Source organism: Dendrobates tinctorius, unplaced genomic scaffold (assembly GCF_039654945.1).
Source record: "Dendrobates tinctorius isolate UK_male_01 unplaced genomic scaffold, ASM3965494v1 ptg000074l, whole genome shotgun sequence".
NCBI classification, from domain to species: domain Eukaryota; kingdom Metazoa; phylum Chordata; class Amphibia; order Anura; family Dendrobatidae; genus Dendrobates; species Dendrobates tinctorius.
Genome location: NW_027361742.1, coordinates 600,386 through 622,608, shown reverse-complemented (window position 1 = coordinate 622,608; position 22,223 = coordinate 600,386). Strand labels below are relative to the sequence as shown.

At 43.9% G+C, this 22,223-nt stretch overlaps 1 protein-coding gene across 1 annotated transcript in view; it reads right to left on the bottom strand.

Annotated features, from left to right (window-relative positions):
- Positions 1 to 22,223, bottom strand: part of LOC141096363 (uncharacterized) — a 60,743-nt gene that overhangs the window by 18,002 nt on the left and 20,518 nt on the right. Inside the window, exon 4 of the mRNA XM_073582918.1 lies at positions 6,740 to 6,843. Within this exon, the coding sequence (XP_073439019.1) occupies positions 6,740 to 6,843 (104 nt within the window). The remainder of the gene's footprint in view (positions 1 to 6,739; positions 6,844 to 22,223) is intronic.

Here is a 22,223-nt window from a genome sequence, read left to right as displayed (position 1 = left end):
GCTGGCCAGCGGGAGACCAGCGATCAAAAAAATGTCCTGGCCATTCCAGGTTGATCAGCGATACCCGGCAGGGGGGCCGGTCGCTGGTAAGTGTCACACACAGCGATCTCGCTGGTGAGATCGCTGTTGCGTTACAAAACTTGTGACTCAGCAGGGGGCTTAGTCCCTTTTTTTTTAATTTAGCTAATCTAATTGGTAAGCTGAGGGCGTGCTAAGAGTATGTTCACACATATTATTTCTTCTACTTTTTAGCATAAACTCTCCAAAAACCACAACTCTTTATTGGAGAGTTATACAATTTCTGCTGGGAAAAATCAGTAAAAAAAATACAAAAAGCAAAAAACAGACGTGTGAATGCACCCTAAAGCCTTTTTGCCGACTCACCTTTGCTCCAGGTATAGGCTACAATATCTGAATAAATTCCATGATCTGTAAGGTTTTGCTCAACAATCGATGTTATTTATTGACCAGATGTTTGACCACGGCCCTTTTCAACAAACTGCCCTTTATCAAGGAACTTACTGGCAATTAAAGTAAGGCGACCTTTGCTATGTAGGATAACCCTTGCACTATACATTTCCCTGCACAATATCTATAGCAGGTGACATAATACAGGCCAGGCATGTAATGTCATTCTAATGGTGACATGGCTATATGACTGACACTGCTGGAGCATCACAGCTACCGGGGTCATGGGGATGTTCCTCCAGTCTGATCAGAATAACAATTTCTGTAATAAAACAAACAATATACAATGCAATGTAAAGCTGCAGGCGATGTCGGTCCATGATGAGAACCGACTGACTCTGTAACAAGTCAACTGGCACTTTTACACAGGCCAGTACCTATGGGGACTGATTCATCAATATTATAAACTTTATACCAACAACTTAGTGAGATCACCCACCCGATAATCTAATTCATGAGGGGATATTCATAATACAACTTGTGACACCTTCTCAAATAAATTAATAACCCCAAATACAAATACAAATGAATGGAAATATTAAAATACTTTATTAAATTCTCTTGTTAAAAAACAAAGAAAAAAGGAAAGAACCAGCAACAATAGACATATATTATACCATAACATTTGGCATTACATAGTGGACATAGGGCAAAAAATTCATACAGTTTGATGGCATATAATCCTCATAAGGCAAAACAAAGTGCAAAACCAGTGGACAGATAAATATAAATTAAAGTGCATAATATGTAAACAAGATTACATATACCAGTAATAAGATGCCCAGTGACTCTCCAACTCCAACGTACGTTTCGCCGGATGTGGCTTTCCTCCACTCCTTGAGAAAGCCACATCCGGCGAAACGTACGTTGGGGCACTGGCTTGGCGCACAATGTCGGCAGAGCCCCGGGCAGCGCCGGACACACACGCAGCACCGGCCAGCAACCGACGGACACCTGGACGCCCCCTGATCGCGGCCTATGGTAAGGCATGTACACTTTGTAAGATGCACCCCCATTTTCCCCCAAAATTTTGGGGAAAAAAGTGCATCTTACAAAGTGAAAAATACGGTATATACAGTGGGGCAAAAAAGTATTTAGTCAGTCAGCAATAGTGCAAGTTCCACCACTTAAAAAGATGAGAGGCGTCTGTAATTTACATCATAGGTAGACCTCAACTATGGGAGACAAACTGAGAAAAAAAAATCCAGAAAATCACATTGTCTGTTTTTTTTTCATTTTATTTGCATATTATGGTGGAAAATAAGTATTTGGTCAGAAACAAAATTTCATCTCAATACTTTGTGATATATCCTTTGTTGGCAATGACAGAGGTCAAACGTTTTCTGTAAGTCTTCACAAGGTTGCCACACACTGTTGTTGGTATGTTGGCCCATTCCTCCATGCAGATCTCCTCTAGAGCAGTGATGTTTTTGGCTTTTCGCTTGGCAACACGGACTTTCAACTCCCTCCAAAGGTTTTCTATAGGGTTGAGATCTGGAGACTGGCTAGGCCACTCCAGGACCTTGAAATGCTTCTTACGAAGCCACTCCTTCGTTGCCCTGGCTGTGTGCTTTGGATCATTGTCATGTTGAAAGACCCAGCCACGTTTCATCATCAATGCCCTTGCTGATGGAAGGAGGTTTGCACTCAAAATCTCACGATACATGGCCCCATTCATTCTTTCATGTACCCGGATCAGTCGTCCTGGCCCCTTTGCAGAGAAACAGCCCCAAAGCATGATGTTTCCACCACCATGCTTTACAGTAGGTATGGTGTTTGATGGATGCAACTCAGTATTCTTTTTCCTCCAAACACGACAAGTTGTGTTTCTACCAAACAGTTCCAGTTTGGTTTCATCAGACCATAGGACATTGTCCCAAAACTCCTCTGGATCATCCAAATGCTCTCTAGCAAACTTCAGATGGGCCCGGACATGTACAGGCTTAAGCAGTGGGACACGTCTGGCACTGCAGGATCCGAGTCCATGGTGGCGTAGTGTGTTACTTATGGTAGGCCTTGTTACATTGGTCCCAGCTCTCTGCAGTTCATTCACTAGGTCCCCCCGCGTGGTTCTGGGATTTTTGCTCACCGTTCTTGTGATCATTCTGACCTCACGGGGTGGGATTTTGCGTGGAGCACCAGATCGAGGGAGATTATCAGTGGTCTTGTATGTCTTCCATTTTCTAATTATTGCTCCCACAGTTGATTTCTTCACTCCAAGCTGGTTGGCTATTGCAGATTCAGTCTTCCCAGCCTGGTGCAGGGCTACAATTTTGTTTCTGGTGTCCTTTGACAGCTCTTTGGTCTTCACCATAGTGGAGTTTGGAGTCAGACTGTTTGAGGGTGTGCACAGGTGTCTTTTTATACTGATAACAAGTTTAAACAGGTGCCCTTACTACAGGTAATGAGTGGAGGAAAGAGGAGACTCTTAAAGAAGAAGTTACAGGTCTGTGAGAGCCAGAAATCTTGATTGCTTGTTTCTGACCAAATACTTATTTTCCACCATAATATGCAAATAAAATGAAAAAAAAACAGACAATGTGATTTTCTGGATTTTTTTTCTCAGTTTGTCTCCCATAGTTGAGGTCTACCTATGATGTAAATTACAGACGCCTCTCATCTTTTTAAGTGGTGGAACTTGCACTATTGCTGACTGACTAAATACTTTTTTGCCCCACTGTATGTGTGTGTGTGTGTGTCACTGACATGTGTGTGTATATATATATATATATATATATATATATATATATATATCTGTATGTATTCCATGTGATATATCTAGTGTTTTGTGAGCTGTCAGTGTGATTTTACAGTACCCTGATATGAATTTTCGGCTTTTCAAAGGACACCGGTGAGTATAAATCGTACAGCACTCGCATGGTGCGAGTGCTGTCTGATTTTTCTCGCACCCATTGACTTGTATTGGCGAGTCTCGTCCGAAATACGCAGCATGCTGCGATTTTTTTCTCAGTCCGATTTCGGCTGAGAAAAAAAAATCGCAAATGAGATGACACCTATGGAATAACATTGGTCTGTGTCCAATCCGATTTTTTATCGGATTGCACTCGTCCGTATTTCTCACCTGTGAGTATGAGCCCTTACACTGACAGATGTGTGGCCAACAAAGATTATATTTAGGCCACATAAAAAAAATGCAACTAGCTGACAACCGACCATCGCTGCCAAGTTTCCACATACCAATAATTACTAATTAAACTGCTGTTTTGCAATTCAGTGTTAACGAACAGGACCGCTGTAGTAAGGTTCCTCTTAAGGAATTAGGCACACCTTACAACTTGAGTCTGCCGCCATAAGAAATGTTACTTCAGTCAGGGACTGGAGTATATTTATGGTTAAATGTACACCACTATCTTGATGAATTAGTTAGGAGGGCTTCGCTATACCCTGTCCCAGATTCGCTGTCTTTGGCAATGATGGCTGGGACTGGTGTAAAACCACCAAAATTCACAAAATATTTGCGTAACTTTGAGTTGTGCAAAAATTTGGTGACATTTAAAGTTGTTTTAAGCGAAAAAAAAAACCCTTTCAATAACACCTTCATGATGTATAGGCTCCATTTAGTTTTCCTCATGGTATACTGCCTTTGGAAACGCTTCTTTAGAAAACGTTTTCAAACATTTTTGTCAGAGTTTTTTCTTGAAGCGTTTCTTGAAGCCTTTGATAGGACAGCACCTAATTTAGACTGGAACAATGTCTGCTAACAAGCCTGATGTGGAAAAAAAATGCTCAAAAACTGAATATACAGCCAGCAAACTGGCCACTCAATCTATGAACAAATGTGTTCAAAAGGGTATTCATTCCTAGCAAAAATGTAAAAATGCGGTAGTTATCTTATTGATGGAAGTTGATTAAGCACTTGATGAGATCTTTGCAGACATATCGCTACCTCTCTCTTTGCCTTTCTTTTGCCCTTATACTCCATTAATCTGGCATCCATTCCTTACCCTATTTTCTTTCTCTTTTCCCAATAGCTACTTTTTTATAACCAGAGTATATATCAGGGTTTATATGTAACTTTATAGTCAAGCAAAATCTGTATCTAAGAATATGGACCCTCTTGATATAGTAAATGGCTTATGACCAGTAATCTGGAAATGAGCGTTTATAGAGACCCTCATTTATGATTATTAGCTGTCTAAGCAAGTCGGCAATTACCCAATGAATAAGCAAAACAAACACACAAAAACGATAATTCTCAGCAGATGTGCCGCTGATAATATGATGTTCTATGTACAGAGAACGATTGTATTAACGATCCTTCGTTGCACATAGAACTCTGGTCGGACTGTCAAAATGGACAAGTAAGTGACCAACTTGCACGTAAACCTATAGGTAATGATTTAAAGCTGCAATTGTGCAACCTAAATCAAGCACTACTTTGATGTTGGCTTGTTGCAGTTGGTACATTTATTCTATCTTACTGTTTCACTTTATGTTGTTATTGGGTTTTTTTACGAAAATATAATAAATGTTTGTTGAAAGTAAATAAAAAAGTGAAGTTAATAAAAAAGTGAAATTGTTAATAGAACCTAAATAATATCTTACATTTCATTTCATTACACATGTGGAAATCTTTGGGAAGGTGAGAATGGAGGTCTAAAGAGAATAAAGATTGTTGTGATCTACCAAAAACCGTAGGCAAACTGCTAAGTACTTGGTATACGGCGTATTATACTGTATGTCCGTACAATCTGCATATGTTACATATGCTACTGCAAAAAGCTAACCTATTTATTTGTTAGAAGACATGAACAAACTGGCACACAATATAACATTTCTATACTATATGTACATGCTTTCTTTCTGTGCCTTCATTCAGTGCCATTGGTTTGGTACATTTTATACATTTCTTACATATATATGGGTTACATATTAAAAATAGGAAAAAAAAAGACAGCCCTCCAAACAAAGAATACAAAAATGGGGGAACTTTATTGACCCATCTCAGTGCCACTTTTCACATCTAGAAAACAGCTCATCATTTATGTTGGGGTTTTTTAAGTCATGTTTTATTTATTGTCTTATGGCTTTCAACAAATTTATCAAGTTGGCACATGTGGCGCATGAATTTTGCTCAAAAGTAAAAATGTTTGTTATTTCTGTCTTTAACCTTTTTTGTGACTTTTTAGGGAAATAAAGTTTCAAAGAAAAAGATCGCCCTCAGCAATGCCATGGGTAGAGTGCCCCATGACTTGGTTTGTAGGACAAGCAGGGGTTAAAATGAATATGGTTAGTAGCGTGGGGCTCAGAGAGGTAAAAAGTTTAGAGGGGTTGGACAGTAAGGAGGGATGTTTACAGGTGAACAGGGTTTATCTGTCTTAGAAGTGGTGAGGGCTAGCAATCGGCACGAGTCACCAAGAGCAAAGGTCCCACCCTCCCGCCCTTTAATTTAGGGTTTCAAGTAAGGTAAAATTAATAAAAATGTTGGATGATGTTATCATTGGGTCATTTCGGCGAGTGGTGTTGAGGTGTTCTTGGAGGTGGTGGCAAAATTGTGGTGGGGGGTTGCACATCAGGTGGATAGTAACTTCCCCTTTATGTTTGGATTTGGGTTAATTGCCTGGCGGATTTTTGGGCCCTACAGGGTGGGATCCCTGAGAGTCGGTGTTATGGAAAAGGTTTTCCGGCCACAAAGGTGCCCCCAAACCTGTGGTTGCGGCTGGGGGTAATGCTGGATGGTTCATTATTATTTACTGGTTTCAGCCAGGTTTTGGAGCTCCAAGAGCCTCCTTACAAAGTAGTTACTTATTGTAATGTCTGTTAATAAAAGGCCAATTTGGACAATTTATCCAAAGAAAAAGGTGTACGAGTGTTCATTTGGGGTGAAGGGATGTTCCGTGGGAGCAGGGTTGTTAAAGTGTGGGGTTGAGATAGAAGGGAGTTAGTTGGAAGGAAGCATCTACAATACCGCGGTCAAGAGTCTCAAAATTTGCACAAAACGTTTCTGGTGTACATAAATTCAGTAAGGGTGATGGGCACTGTAGTAAAAAAAAAAAGCTGTACATAAAAAAAGCTGTGACTTTTAAAAAAATGTGCAATTGGTTAAATTAGCCGACAACATCTGAAAACTCCAACCCTCACACATTATGGCAAAAAAAAAGCACTTAAAAGAAATTAAAATAAAAGAATAAGGAGCAAATTAAAAACAGGTGAAAAACATCAAAAACTTGACAAAAAGAGGTGCAAATACAATAATGAATCATGTTCTAAGTATAACATATTAGTCACCTGACTGTACATCACAACTTACAATTTGCCAAATCCAGATTTACAGCCTTTTCCTGAACAAAAATGGAAAGATTTCTTGGCTTCCTGAACTTCCTTTCAGTTTTTCTTATTTCTGCTGCCTGATAGCTATAATACATGAAACACAGTAAAACACATAATGTAAAAAAACACACTGTATATAGCTGCTACACATACATGGATACTGAGGAAAAATCTGAGCTAAAATCAAGGTACTTCTCTACGTGAATTATCATCACTGTTGTCACTTACCTCCCACCAAAACGTATCATGAATAGTAATGAGCGAACCCAAACGGTAAAGTTCGGGGTCCGGAACGGACTCCTATCATCCGTGCACGGACCCCAAACACTGACTTTTTCCCGGAAGTCCGTCATAATATTCAGGTTCGTGGCTGAATAAAGCTTGTTGAATGGCTGCTGCAGAGCTAATCAAAAAGCTTTTTAGACTGTGGCATAGCTGTGACTGTCTGGCGCACCATGTGACCCTACCTGTATACAGTCAGGGTCACAGGTTGCACCTCCATTCTGTTCCTGGTGCGCTGTTAGTGTGGTTCTCACTTCTCTGTGCCATATCAGCCTCGTGCTCTGTGCCCTAATAGCCTGTTCCTGTGGGCCATACTAGCGTTGTGCAGACTGAACAGCCTGTTGCTCTGTACCATAAAAGCCTGTTGCTTTGTGGCAAAAAAATCCTATTGCTTTACGTCAGTGATGGTGACCCTTTTAAAGACCGAGTCCCCCAACTCCAATCCAAACCCATTTATTTATCGCAAACTGCCAACACGGCAATTTAACCTGAATACTGAGGATTTAAATTAGAAAAACAACTTGTACATTAGCGCTTTACAGTCTATAGCAAAGAGCTTGTAAGTGCTGCACTCCAAGACTAAGATATTAGCCACCAATTGCAGTGAAGGTCTGTTCTTGAGAAGGGAGAGGATTTTGAATCAAAAATAAAATTGCAAAGTTGTTTGTTTTTACAACCGCTTTGCAATTGTCGCCCTGTATCGTGATGAGAACAAACCGTTTAAGCCAGGGATGTCAAACTCTTAATACACAGAGGGCCAAAATACTCGGAGATCACCCGAGCATGCTCGGGAAAACCCGAGCAACTAGTATACTCGCTCATCACTAGTGCTTACCTAAAGTCACCAACTCATATACAATCAAACAAACAAAGAAGCTCTCTGTAGCGCCATAGCATGCAAATATAAAATATGAAAATTGAATAGCATTAGTGCATTACTGCACTAGAAATATGAAAAAGTGAGAATGCTTAGCTCATAAATTGGCCAATTCATGTGTACCTTGAAGCCACTTTAAGGCGATTCTCGTTTCCAGGAACTAACCTAATGTCAATCCTATCTTAGACTAAAGTCTTCATCTGTATGGGAACCTAATGTGAATCCTCTCATGGACTGAAATCTATATTTCTGTGGAGGGGTAGGGGCCTGCTGTGATTAAAAACGCCTGAGGCTAAGGGGCGGAGTACTCAGTCAGAAGGCTAATACACACAAATTTCAAAAAACTGACCGTCACATCCAAACATGCTGTATAATGGCCCCATATGACGCTCCATACTGTATAGAGGCCCCACATGACACTCCATACTGTATAATGGCCCCACATGATGCTCCATACTGTATAATGGCCCAACATGATGCTCCATACTGTATAATGGCCCAACATAATGCTCCTGTCAGGGCCCGCTGCCAGACGGAAACTCATCGGCGGCAGCGTAGGAGGCTGACCTGGATGTCTGGTGCCGGGGGTAAGCCCGTGGCACCGGGTAGCAGCAAATGCGAGCAGTACTAGCAGTGCTGAGGCAGCTAGCCGCTCGCAGGAGAGGGCAGACACGACCTGCGGTCACGTGACAGAAAGTCAGAGGAGGTGGGCGGAGCCTTGCGCCGCTGTGAGGGGAGACAGTGCGGGGTTGCTGCGGATTCGGGGGGCACCTGCAGGAAGGAGTGGAGGTCCCAGGGATGTTAGAGGGGAAGCAGAGATAATGTAGTCACACAAGCCAAGGTCAAAACACAGAGAGGGCAGCGCAGTACAAAGGGGCAGTCAAAAGGGTAGTAAGAACGTAGCAAGAGATCAGTTAACCAGGACGGGCAATAAATGGTGCAAAAATGGCAGGCAAGATTCACAACGGGGACGGAACCAGATCAGAACCAGACAAGCAGACAATAGCACAGGCACAAAGCACAGTAGGGTCAGACACACTCAGCCAAGGGTCAGAGTATAAACGACAAGGAATGGTCTTACAGTGAGGCTATAAAAAGCCTCCCAGGACCCAGAAAGAGGCCATCAGAGTTAACCCTGCAACTACCTACTCCGAGAACCCAGTAAACCATGACAGCTCTTTATTGTATAATGGTCACACATGATGCTCCATACTGTTTAATGGCCTCACATAAAAAATTACTAATCACCTTTACCCATTCCAACGTTGATCTGGTTTCTTCATATATCACAATCCTACCTGTGGGCACGCGCGCCATCTCCTCAGCAATAGTGCCTCCACTCTCCTCAGCCCATGCACCATCCACCTACTCAGTACGAGCGCAACCTGATGGCACGGCACAGATGCAGAGGAGAGTTGCCGCGGCGCTAGTGAAGAGGGACATGACGAGCGAGCTAAGGATTAACCCCTTTACCCCCAAGGGTGGTTTGCACGTTCATGACCGGGCCAATTTTTACAATTCTGACCACTGTCCGTTTATGAGGTCATAACTTTGGAACGCTTCCATGGATCCCGGTGATTCTGACATTGTTTTCTCGTGACATATTGTACTAAACAGTGGATACCCCCCAATTCTAACTCCAGCCCTAACACTAATCCCAACCCTAACCCTAATGGTAAAATGGAAATAAATAAATTTATAATTTTATTATTTTTCCTTAACTAACGGGGTGATAAAGGGGGGTTTGATTTACTATTTATAGTGGGATTTTATGTTTGGCAGCTGTCATACGCTAAAAGACGATTTTTATTGCAAAAATAGTTTTTGCATCACCACATTTTGAGAGCTATAATTTTTCCATATTTTGACCCACAGAGTCATTTGAGGTCTTATTTTTTGCGGGACGAGTGGACGTTTTTATTGGTACCATTTTCGGGCACATGACTTTTTTTATCGCTTTTTATTACGATTTTTGGGAGGCAGAATGAGCAAAAATGAGCATTTCATGAATTTCATTTGGGGGGGTCGTTTATACCGTTCCGTGTGTGGTAATATTGATAAAGCGGTTTTATTCTTCGGGTCAGTATGATTACAGCGATACCTCATTTATATAATTTTGTTATGTTTTGGCACTGTCATACAATAAAAACAATTTTATATAAAAAATAATTATTTTTGCATCGCTTTATTCTGCGAGCTATAACTTTTTTATTTTTTCACTGATGATGCTGTGAGGTGGTTAGTTTTTTGCGGGACAAGATGACATTTTCAGCGGTACCATGATTATTTATATCTGTCTTTTTGATCGCGTGTTATTGCACTTTTTGTTCAGCGATGTGATGATAAAGCATTGTCTTTTGCCTTGTTTTTTTTTTTTCGAAAATATTATTACCCAAAATTTATAGATGCATAATAATAATGGTACTGTATATCTATGCATGGAAGCCATCATGACATACATGCTGTGGGGATCAGCCATTTGGTTTATTAAGTTGGCTATAAACTAGTTAAGGTATTTCTCCAATTTTTAAAGTGAATATCTATCATTGAGGGTCATTTAAAGGGAACCTGTCATCTCGGAAAATGTGCTTAATTGTCAGATATAGGGTTAATCTGCAGGTAAATAGTGTTACAATGCTGCCCGGCTGCCTCACTGAAACTGTGACTACAGGGAGAAAGTGATCTTATTTCCTCCCAGGAACTACATGGAGAGGTGTAAAACTAGCAGCTACAGTCACTGCTTACTTCACTGAGGCCTTAAGCATGTCCTAACACTGATGCAGTGCAGCACATCTTTGCAGAGCGAGCTGTCAGTCAAAGTGCCAGTGTGTGCTTACAGCCACCATTCACAATACACTGAGTGGTGACTGTAGTGGCTCCATGTACCATCCATGACTGAAAGATGGCGACTTCCAACACGATTTTGTCATAGATGGTAAAATCTATGAAGCCATCTCTTGAAAGGGGACATGTCACCCTCACATTGAACATTGAAGCATGGCTTAATAATAACTTGGGAAAGGAACAAGAGTTAGTATTCTAAGAACACTACATTTGACCCCTGTTGACCTATGACCTTCTGCTGTGAGCTGGTAATTGAAGTAGGATATCTGCTGGAGAACAGACAGGAAGTCTGGACTCCGTATACACCAGAGGCTGGGAGGCAATAAATGTATTACCTCCAGAGAAAACTCTTCTGATCTTCAAAGGTATTATATTATAATATGTGGCAGATTAATTGGCACATGAATAAAACGTCGGCCATAGAATAGATGTGAGGAGTGGAGAAACAACTGACAATGGCCGTTTCGCGCTATCCAAGCTCTTCAACGGGTCATAGTGTGGAAGGAAGTGACGGGTTCATAATGAAATCACATCACCTGGTTCCTCCTCCTTCCACCGCTGTTGCTTAAACAATGTGAATACATACACAATTTAAAACATATGACAATTGTTCACAATACATAAAAGCACATACACAAAATATATCCAAATGTATCAACAGCATAGAATCTGGAGAAAGAGAAGAAAGAAGAAGAAAAAAAAAATGATGGAAAAATCTTATCATTCCATAGCAATGATTACATGAATATAACAATCATTATTATCATAACTGGACTCCAAAAGCAAAATGGGAAAAATACCACAGATGAAATAAATATTTCACAACAATATCAAAAGTATTCTATAAATACCAAGCTCATGTGTATATCAAGATTTTTTTTACATATATGCGCATCGCGATGCATCCTAGACAATATCCTAGTGAACAAAAAATATATATTTCCCTGTAAAGAAAAGAAAAAACCGTCCGAGGGAACATTCCCCTGAAAAACTCTACGAAAAAGAATTTTTTCAAAAACCTCCTTAAGGGAAAAATCCCCAATACGTTGAATGGTGGAGGAAAAAACCATTATCCTGCAGAAAACGCAATAGTTGAATGTGTAAGTTAGGTGCTATGATTTTATCATTGAATCCAGTAGGACCCATGGCACAGGTGTCCATGATCCACCTGGATTCTCGTCTCAACAAAATTCGGTGTAAATTTCCTCCCTGGGGGGGGTTCAAAGATACTTTTTCGATTCCAGCAAAGGAAAGGACATTGGGGTCTCCTCTATGTACCTCCTGAACATGTATAATAAGTTGCGGTACCCCTTTCCCGGTTGTAATGGACCTAAAATGCTTCCTGAAGCGAATATACAACGGGCGTATGGTTTTACCTATGTAATAAAACCGACACGTACAGAAAATGACATACACCACATGGTCTGTTTTGCATGTGATGAAATCCGTGACCACGTGACTAATAGCTCCCATCTGTATGATACGATCAATACGATGAAAATTACAATAGGAGCAATGACCGCATTTATAGTTTCCCCTAAGAATGCTTTTATTCAACCAATTATCACATGCTGTTACAATGCGATTTTTAACCAAGACATCCCTTATTCTTGTGCTGCGTTTACAAGAAATAAGGGATCCTCTGGAAACTACCTCATTTAAATCTCTATCCTTCTCCAGAATATGCCAATTCTTTCTTATTATGGTTCCAATCTGCCGGTCCATAGGACTGTATTGGAAGCAGAACGTAAACCTTTTTTCGTTCTTAACTTTTTTATTAATAATAGATGTATTTTTATTTTTAATCTTCCAATCCTGTTCTACTTTTTCAAGGGCTGTATCTAGAATAGTATCAGAATAGCCTCGTTGTTTTAATCTATTGTACAATTCCTTGGATTGTGCTGCAAAGCCCTCTGGAGTATTGTTAATACGCCGTACCCTCAAAAATTGACTGTATGGTAATGACCTGACAGTATATTGCTTTTGATATATTTGGATATATTTTGTATATGTGCTTTTATGTATTGTGAACAATTGTGGATTGTTGGAGTGCCCCGCGGGGCCTGGGGGTACTCGGTTCCGGGCCCGTCGACTTCCATGGGGGACGGTGTCACGGTGGCAGCGACCCGGTCCGTGGCCCAGAGGCGTCCAGTAATAAAATAAGGGAAAGGTGTGTGGAATTTATGTGGTAAAAATGAAAATAAAGTTATTAGATGGTGAAATACGTGACGCCACCTGTGGTATTCTAGTCAGAGGTGACCAGCGCTGCGGTGTTGCTTCTCTGGGATGGATGTTGGGCGCAGCTATGATGTTGTAGCCCTCCACAGGTAGGGCTGTAGTCCCAGGGCAAAGATGTTAAATAAATAGTAAAAATGGCTGTAAACGTTGGGGTGCAGATAAATGAGAGAAAGACACAGACAGGTGCAGTTTCTTTACCTTTTACTGGTAATAGGTTGCAGTCCGGAGTACCACATACAGGTGATGGAATGAGTCCGGCTCATCTGGAGGCATTCAGGGGATCCACCTTGCCAGGTGGGGATTTAGGACCTTCCTTTCTGCGCTTTGTGTGTGGGTCTCCGCTGTATATAACTATGCTGCGACCCTGTATTCGTGATGGTTTCACTAACCTGTACGGCTGTCAGCATGAGCCTATTCCATGGGTACCGTTCTCTTCACCGTCGGCCCCGGGCTCCTTATCCACTGCTGTGCCCTCAGGTGATTAATGTGCACAGGAATTTACATTTCCCTGTACTTTCAGATTCGGCTATCAGGGCGTACAACTCCTGTCAGCCTAGGACTCTGATGTCCCTTTTCTCTTTTATAGCGCTTCACTCAGGGGTCTGCTATATGCAGTATTTTAGCTTCCCTAGAGTCTCTCAGTCTCTGCTCTTGTCCTTTCCCTCTTCACAGATCAGCTGCCTGTCTTCATCTCCTCTTAGATCAGCTCCATCTTCATCTGACAGGATCTTCCAGAAAGATCTCTTTACCTCACGTCCTCACATTTTAACTGTCATTATCATTTCTCCTCACAGCTGCTTCGTTTCCATGACAAATCCCTCAGCTGATTTCTAGCTGACTCACTAACCTCCTCTGCTGGCCAGAATTTATAAGGCACCTCCCTTTTCTGACCTGCAGCAGGAAATTGTGATTAAATCTATGCTGCCTGGCATGGGGGTCCTTTTTCTGCCTCCAAGCATGACTTTACCCATTAGAGGGAGGTAATGTCACTGTGACAACCGGACTCTGGGGTGTCACATAATGACCTGATAGTATATTGCTTTTGATATATTTGGATATATTTTGTGTATGTGCTTTTATGTATTGTGAACAATTGTGGTATGTTTTTAATTGTGTATGTATTCACATTGTTTAAGCAACAGCGGTGGAAGGAGGAGGAACCAGGTGATGTGATTTCATTATGAACCCGTCACTTCCTTCCACACTATGACCCGTTGGAGCGCTTGAATAGCGCGAAACGGCCGTTGTCAGCTGTTTCTCCACTCCTCACATCTATTCCTTGGCCGACATGTTATTCATATTCAAATAAATCTGCCACATATTTCATCAGCTCATTGAGTGCGACCTTCTTTCTTCACTTTTGGATGAATACTGTGTTGTAGAATTCCAGGTCAGCACCCGAAGCTCCAAGATACCAGCGCTCCATATGCCGCACACCACCTGACAAGTCACGGTAACAGCTGTGCTGTCCTTATTTCTATTGTTTTTTTTTATGCATTTGACTGAACTACATGCAGGATTGTGCACGCTATATTCCTTTAACCGAGTGTGGTGGTATTGTGAAATTGTGGTTTTATAGGAATAGCCATGTCAGTGAACATGGAATCGGAAGCACAGATACTTGGAAAAAGTTGGCAGGCAGGCAGGGAAGATGTTGATAATTATTTTAAGGAGTGTGAAAATTGTGATGAAACACAGACATTGAGCACAAAATCTTTAGAATTTAAGCTGATGAATCTGGCAGAAAGAGGGATTAGACTTTTTTGGACGAATAACTCGCTGAAATCATACGGTGAATGTGGGAGAGTTCCACGTGGTTTGTGAGTATGGAAAGACATTTCTAATTTTGGTGATAACATATGGGAAAACATCCTATTGAAATGTTCACAAGATGTATTACAGCTGGTTTTGAAAACTAATCAGCAAAATTATGATGCGGTGAAGACAGATTTAGTGAAATCGCAAGAGGAATTGAAAACCAGATTAACGGAGAATCAGTGGCCACAGTTTAATAAAAAGATGGACAGTAAACTCATACCAATACAAGCTGACATTAAGGCTAGAAAACACGATAAATTTCTGCGTGATAAAAACGATTTTGCAAGTGGGCAGATTTTTAATTGGAACAAACAGCGATTGAATGGTAATAATTCTGGACAATTTGGAAGAGGCAGATACAAACGCCCTTAGGGTATGTGCACACGTTGCAGATTCTGCTGTGGAATTTTCCACGCAGATTTTGCTAAATCCGCAGGTAAAATGACCAGCGTTTTACCTGTGGATTTAGTGCAGATTTTCTGCAGTTTTTGTGTGGATTTCCCCTGCAGTTTTACACCTGCGGGTTTCTATAATGGAGCAGGTGTAAAACTGCTGCAGAACTGCACAAAAGAAGTGACATGCTGCAGTTTTAAATCCGCACCAAATCTACGCAGAAAAATAAACAGCATGTGCACTGCGTTTTTTGTTTTACATCACCTTAAATGGTACTGTACATCACTTGCAGTTCTGTTGCAGTTCCGCAGGGCCAAATCCGCTGCAGAACTGCAGCAGAATCCGCACCGTGTGCACAAACCCTTATTATAAGAACAAGCAGACCTCACAGAAAAGAGACTACCTTACGACAGATTCTGATTCCAGCTTGGGAGCAATAAGTATGGCTGCTTCACTTGTCTTAGGCTATGTGCACACGCTGCAGATTCACCTGCGGGTTTTTTCCCGCGGAACCACAGGTAAAACCGCAGGTAAAGTGACCTGCGGTTTTGCTGCGGTTTCACACCTCTACTATGTTAAAGGTGTGAAACAGTAGCGAAATCCACAGAAACAATTGACATGCTGCGGAAAAAAATCGCAGCAAAACCGCGCGGAAAAAAACGCAGCGTGAGCAAAGCGGTTTTGAAAACCCATAGGGTTACATGGTACTGTACCGTGTCTGCGGAACTGCTGCGGTTCCGCAGGGCCAAAACCGCAGCGATTTTCGTCAATAGAAGTCAATGGGTGCGATTAAAAAAACGGACCAAAAACAGACCATCTGTTTTCCATCCGTTTTAAACGGATACATCACCATTCTGTGGTATAGAACACTGTAAATGGTCCTGTAAATTACTGTAGAAAAAGAGTTGCTGGGAAAAAAAACGGATGGAAAACGGATGGAAAGATTAAAAATCGCATGGAAATCGCATGACACTGGCATAACACTCCACCCTTTTTTCCAGTCCAGAAATCGGACCGTTTTTTTAATCGCCAGTGAGTATGAGGCCTTAGGCGGAGAATCAGGAGAGGAAGGAGGAAGAAATACGGGCCAGCATCGCAAGAGAAAACAAGTCTCTTGGAGACAGAGACTTTGATTTATTCTCATGATTTTCCATAATTAATTTGACAGACCATTCATTAAATGACTCGCATATAGCATTATTGTCAAAAGGTCTAAATTTTTTGTATCCCACAGGCTTTCGATATGACTATTTTTAAAACTGATCTATTTAAATCAGTTAGAAAAATACATCTACATAAAAATTTCATTTCTAAATCTACCAGTAATATAGAATCATTGAGTGAAAAGCAATGTAAAGTTGGTCCGTTAGGATTCATGGAGGGTACGGGAGCACTAGCGGACGTACAGACGGACGCTGCACTATTAATTAGTATTACAAATCCTGCTCCACATATAGGTAGTTGCACACAGGAGGATTTAACACCTTTTACAGGAGGGGTTCCTTCACAATATATGTCGCCAACATCCCCAGGCAATCTTATAGACCTTTTTGAGATTCAGGTCATAAAAGATGTTGAAGCTCTGATTTATCCTAAAGCGACCCCTAATTTGACAGTCTCAGAAAAAAAGGCATTGGTAGAAATAAAAACGTGGTCAGATACCATTGTGAGACCTTCTGATAAAGGAGGTAACACAGTGTTGTTATCCAGGACCATGTATTTTGTTGAAGCAAATCAACAATTATCGGACGTGACAACATACACTAAATTAAAAGCTGATCCCACACCCAGATACATCAGGGACTTACGGTCACTACTAAGGAAATTTGTTTTGATGAAGGTCATTTCACAGACCAAAGCTGAGAAATTGCTGCCGGAGTTCCCCACGCGGCCCCACTGGTACCATGTACCTAAAATTCACAAATCGATGTCTTGTCCCCCCCGGACGCCCTATCGTAGTATCTGGGATAGGATCCATCACGGAACCCCTATCCCAGTATATTGATTGATTGTTGCGTCCGGTGTTAAAGGATATTCCCTCTTAAATAAAGGACACGAACGCTTTCTTACATGTAATTCACAATTTTGTCTGGCAACCAGGTTTTGTATTAATTAACATCAATAGATGTAGAAAGCTTATATACAAGAATTCCCCAGAAATTAGGGGTGGATGTCATTAGGGAAATCCTGAATACTACGGATAAAGAACAGGGCACGATTGACTTTATATGTGAAGCTATTTCTTTCATATTAACACACAATGCCTTCACTTTTGATTCGACCTGGTACCTACAAAATGTGGGGACCGCGATGGGGACTCCGGCAGCATGCACGTGTGAGACTTTAGAAGTACTCCTGGAGTGGACCCGCTGGACCGTGGCAACGAACCTCCCACGGGCGAGCTGACCAGGTGGACCACCCCCTATACAGGGAGTGTTAGGGGCAGACCCGCGGGTAACTATCACCACGGCAGCTGGTACCCAGGGAAAGGACACATGAGACACGACAGGAGGCCGGAGAGGGTCTCCCTAGGACAGGAACACGGATGGTGGACAGGACAGGAACACGGGCAAGACGGCAGGGACCAGGCATGGACTGGAGGACACAGCTGGGAGACCAGAACAGGAGGGAACGGAACCTCGGACTTCCAGATCCTAGGAGAGAGAATAGCGGAGATGACGGATAAGATATAGGCAGGCTGAAAGCAGGGGTACACACAGCGGGAAGTGGGGCCAGAATCACTAGCAGGGCACAAGTGATAATCAGGCACCGCCAGGAGGAAGAGGCGGCCTGATATAGGGAACGTGTCAGGGACTTCCGGGTCACGACCCTTCCCAGAGCAGAGTGAGGAGAGCGCGTGCCTTCAGGGGGAATGGAGGGTGCGCGTGCTCCTGAACACAGTGTGATCGTGCGCCCGACGAAGAGCAGGAAGCCGGGCAGGGGCGCGCGCCTGTCGGAGCGCAGGAGACAGGGCAGGAGCGTGTGCTGGGTAAGTGTGCCGGGGCTGGAGAGCTGCGGTGAGGAGTGAGGCGGCCAAGACCGCGGCGTGGAAGCAAACAGTGACCGGGACGGCTGCAGCAGCGGTGTGGAAGCAGGCGGGGGCCGCGGCAGCAAGCGGGAGGGACGTGGCAGCGGCGTGGCAGTACCCCCCTCCCTACGCGCCCCCCTCCGCAGACTGGAAAGAAGCTTAGCCAAAATTTGAGGAGCCTGGATATTCTCCCGAGGCTCCCAGGACCTCTCCTCGGGACCAAAGCCCTCCCAATCAACCAAGAAAAAGGTCCTCCCTCTTTGCTTTTTCATAGCCAAAATGTCATTAACCTCAAAGACATCGTCAGTGGAGAGAGGTGGAGGTGACTGGGTAGCAGAGGCATAGAACTGATTGAGGATGACAGGTTTTAGAAGGGACACGTGAAAGGAATTAGGGATGCAGAGTGAGGCGGGAAGCCGCAGTTTCTAGGAGACATCGTTGATACGAGCCAAGACCTCAAAGGGTCCAATGTACCGGGGTCCCAGTTTATGCAAAGGGATCTTTAGACGAATGAACTTGGAGGATAGCCAAACCTTATCACCCGGATGATATAGTGGGGAATCCAAGCGTCTCTTGTCTGCGTGTCTTTTCACCCTGTCACGTGCTAACTCGAGAGCAGCCTTGTTCTCCTGTCAGATCCTGGAGAAATCCCCGGACAGAAGATCAGCCGGCGATACACCCGAGACAGGAGGAACCGGTAGAGGTACACGCGGATGTTTCCCGTAGACAACAAAAAAAAGTGATTTGGCAGAAGATTCGCTGATGTGATTGTTAAAGGCGAATTCAGCCCGCGGGAGTAAGTCAGACCAGTCATTCTGGTGGGCATTAGAAAAGTGCCGGAGATAGTTCACCAAATTCTGGTTAGTCCGCTCTGCTTGACCATTGGACTGTGGGTGGTATGATGAGGAGAAGTCAAGTGTGACGTCCATAGACCGGCATAGGGCTCTCCAAAATCGAGAGGTGAATTGGACTCCTCTGTCCGAAACAATATGCTGGGGCAGTCCATGGAGACGGAAGATGTGATGAAAACTTTCGCCAAGTCAGGCGCTGAAGGTAACCCAGCGAGAGAGACGAAGTGTGCCATCTTGGAGAATCTGTCTACCACCACAAGGATGACGGTGCAGTCTGCAGACTTGGGTAGATCGGTAATAAAATCCATGGCAACGTGTTGCCAAGGAGCCGAAGGAACTGGAAGCGGGTGTAGAAGACCGGAGGGCAGCTGCCTGGGCACCTTGTTTTTGGCACAGGACGGACAGGAGGCAACAAAACTTCGGACATCCTGGAGAAGAGTAGACCACCAATAGTAGTGGGACACAAAGACAAGCGTCTTCCTAAGGCCGACATGACCTGCAAGTTTGGAAGAATGCCCCCAGCGTAAGACCCGTCTCCGGTCCTTCTCTGGCACAAAAGTTTTACCAGGAGGTGGCGAAACTAACGAGACAGGTGCCACCGTGATGAGCCTGGATGGGTCCAAGATGTGCGTGGGCTCTTCCTCAATATCTCCGGACAAGAAAGACCTGGACAAAGCATCAGCCTTGATGTTCTTGTTGCCGGGACAGAAGTGCAGGTCAAAATCGAATCGGCCGAAGAACAGGGACCACCTGGCCTGCCGAGGGTTGAGTCTCTGTGCCGATCGAATGTAAGCTAGGTTCTTATGGTCCGTGTAGATTGTAAACGGATGTACGGCTCCCTCCAATAAATACCTCCACTCCTCCAGGGCTAACTTAATGTCAAGCAGCTCCCTGTCTCCATTGGAATAGTTCCATTCCGATGTGGAGAAAGTCTTGGAAAAGAAACCGCACGTAACAAACCGACCAGAGGGGGATTTCTAAGAAAGGACTGCTCCGGCCCCGGTTGCTGAAGCATCAACCTCGAGGATGAAAGGTTTGTTAGCCTCTGGGCGATGGAGCACAGGTGCCGTGGCGAAGGCGTTCTCGGCTTCAGATGACCAGACGTGAGGATTAGCTCCCTTGCGGATCAAAGAGGAGATGGGACCAGTCAGAGAGGTAAATGAAGAATGAACTGCCGGTAGTGATGTACGAAACCAAGAAATCGCTGAATTGCCTTCACGCCGTGGGGGCGCGGTCAGTTGAGCACGGCAGATACTTTCTCTGGGTCCATGCGTAAGCCTGAGTCGGAGATGATGTAGCCTAAGAACGGAAGGGAGGACTGTTCAAAGGCGCATTTCTCCATCTTAGCATACAGGCAATTCTCCATCAGGCGCAACAGTACTTGACGGACATTTCTCCTGTGGGTGGACAGGTCAGGAGAGAAGACGAGGATATCGTCCAGATATACTACCACACAGGAGTACAGAAGGTCTCGGAAAATGTCATTTACAAATTCCTGGAATACTGCGGGAGCGTTGCCCAAACCGAAGGGCATGACCAGATATTCGTAGTGCCCATCCCTGGTGTTGAAAGCGGTCTTCCATTCATCTCCGGAGCGAATACGGATGAGATTGTAGGCTCCACGGAGATCTAGTTTGGTAAAGATTCACGCCCCTTGCAGCCGATTGAATAACTCAGGGATGAGAGGAAGTGGGTACTTGTTCTTAATAGTAATTTCATTAAGACCCCGATAGTCGATACGAGGACGAAGAGACCCATCTTTCTTCTTGATAAAGAAGAAACCTGCTCCAGCGGGTGAAGACGACTTCCGGATAAAGCCTCTGGCCAACTTTTCCTGAACATACTCGGTCATGTCTTGGGACTCAAGAGGATTCAAAGGATAAATTTGCCCCCGGGGTGGAGTAGAGCCCGGAACAAGATCGTTCGGGCAATCATATGGCCGGTGCGGGGGAAGAGTCTCTGCCTCCTTCTTGTTGAAGACGTCGGCGAAGGCCCAGTAGGCCGAAGGCATACTCGCTGGTCCCAAGGCAGGTGGCAAAGTTTTGAGAGGCTGCACAGGAAGGAGGCACTTAGTCTGGCAGGACTGACCCCAACGAAGAATGTCTCCAGATCGCCAATCCAGGACAGGTTCGTGTATCCTTAACCAAGGAAGACCTAAAAGCAAGGTGTGGGATAATGAAGGCAGTAGGAAGAAGGCTATCTTCTCTCAGTGCAAGGCTCCGATCTGTAACTCCACCTCTTCGGTGACCAAGGTATCTGTCTCGCGCAGGGGAGCACCGTCGACTGAAGCTAACTGCTGGGGAATCTCCAAGGACCTGACAGGTATCTTTTTACCGCCTCGAGTTGGATGAAGTTCCCTGCTGCCCCTGAATCAATATAGGCCACCTCAGAAAAACGTTTGGTACCCAGGATTAACAAAACAGAGAGGGTCAAGGGTAGAGAGGTATCACTGACACCTAGGGAGGCCTCTCTTACCTGTCCTAGGCGAAGGCGTTTCCCAGCCTCACCGGACAGGAACGCAGGAGATGGGTGGCGCTGCCACAATAAAGGCAAAGACCGTGTGTAAGTCTTTCCTGGCGACGCTGCTCCGCTGGTTTGAGTCGGTCCACCTGCATGGGCTCTGGTGCTGAAGCCACGGAGGAAAATCGCGGACGAGGAGGGCTGCGTGTAGAGGGAGAAAAACTAGGTGGTCTTCTCTCCCTGGCAGCTTCACGGGAGCGTTCCTGGAAACGTAGGTCGATACGCGTTGCCAGAGAAATAAGGTCATCCAAAGACGTAGGTGTGTCTCTTCCAGCCAACTCGTCTTTAATTCGAGCGGACAAACCGCGCCAAAAAGCCCCCACCAGGGCCTCGTTGTTCCATCCAAGCTTGGAGGACAACGTACGGAACTGGATGGCGTACTGCCCCACAGAGAGAGTACCCTGGCGGAGATTGAATAAGGACTCGGTGGTTGAGACCAGGCGACCGGGCTCATCGAAGACTTTATGAAAAGTCTCCAAGAAGGTTGCAAGCTGGGAGTTTTATTTTTAAAAACTACATGGTTTTTTACATAGTGCGTTTCCACCATAGCACCTAATTTACATATTTAACTATTGTGCTTTCTGCAGGATAATGGTTTTTTTCCTCCACCATT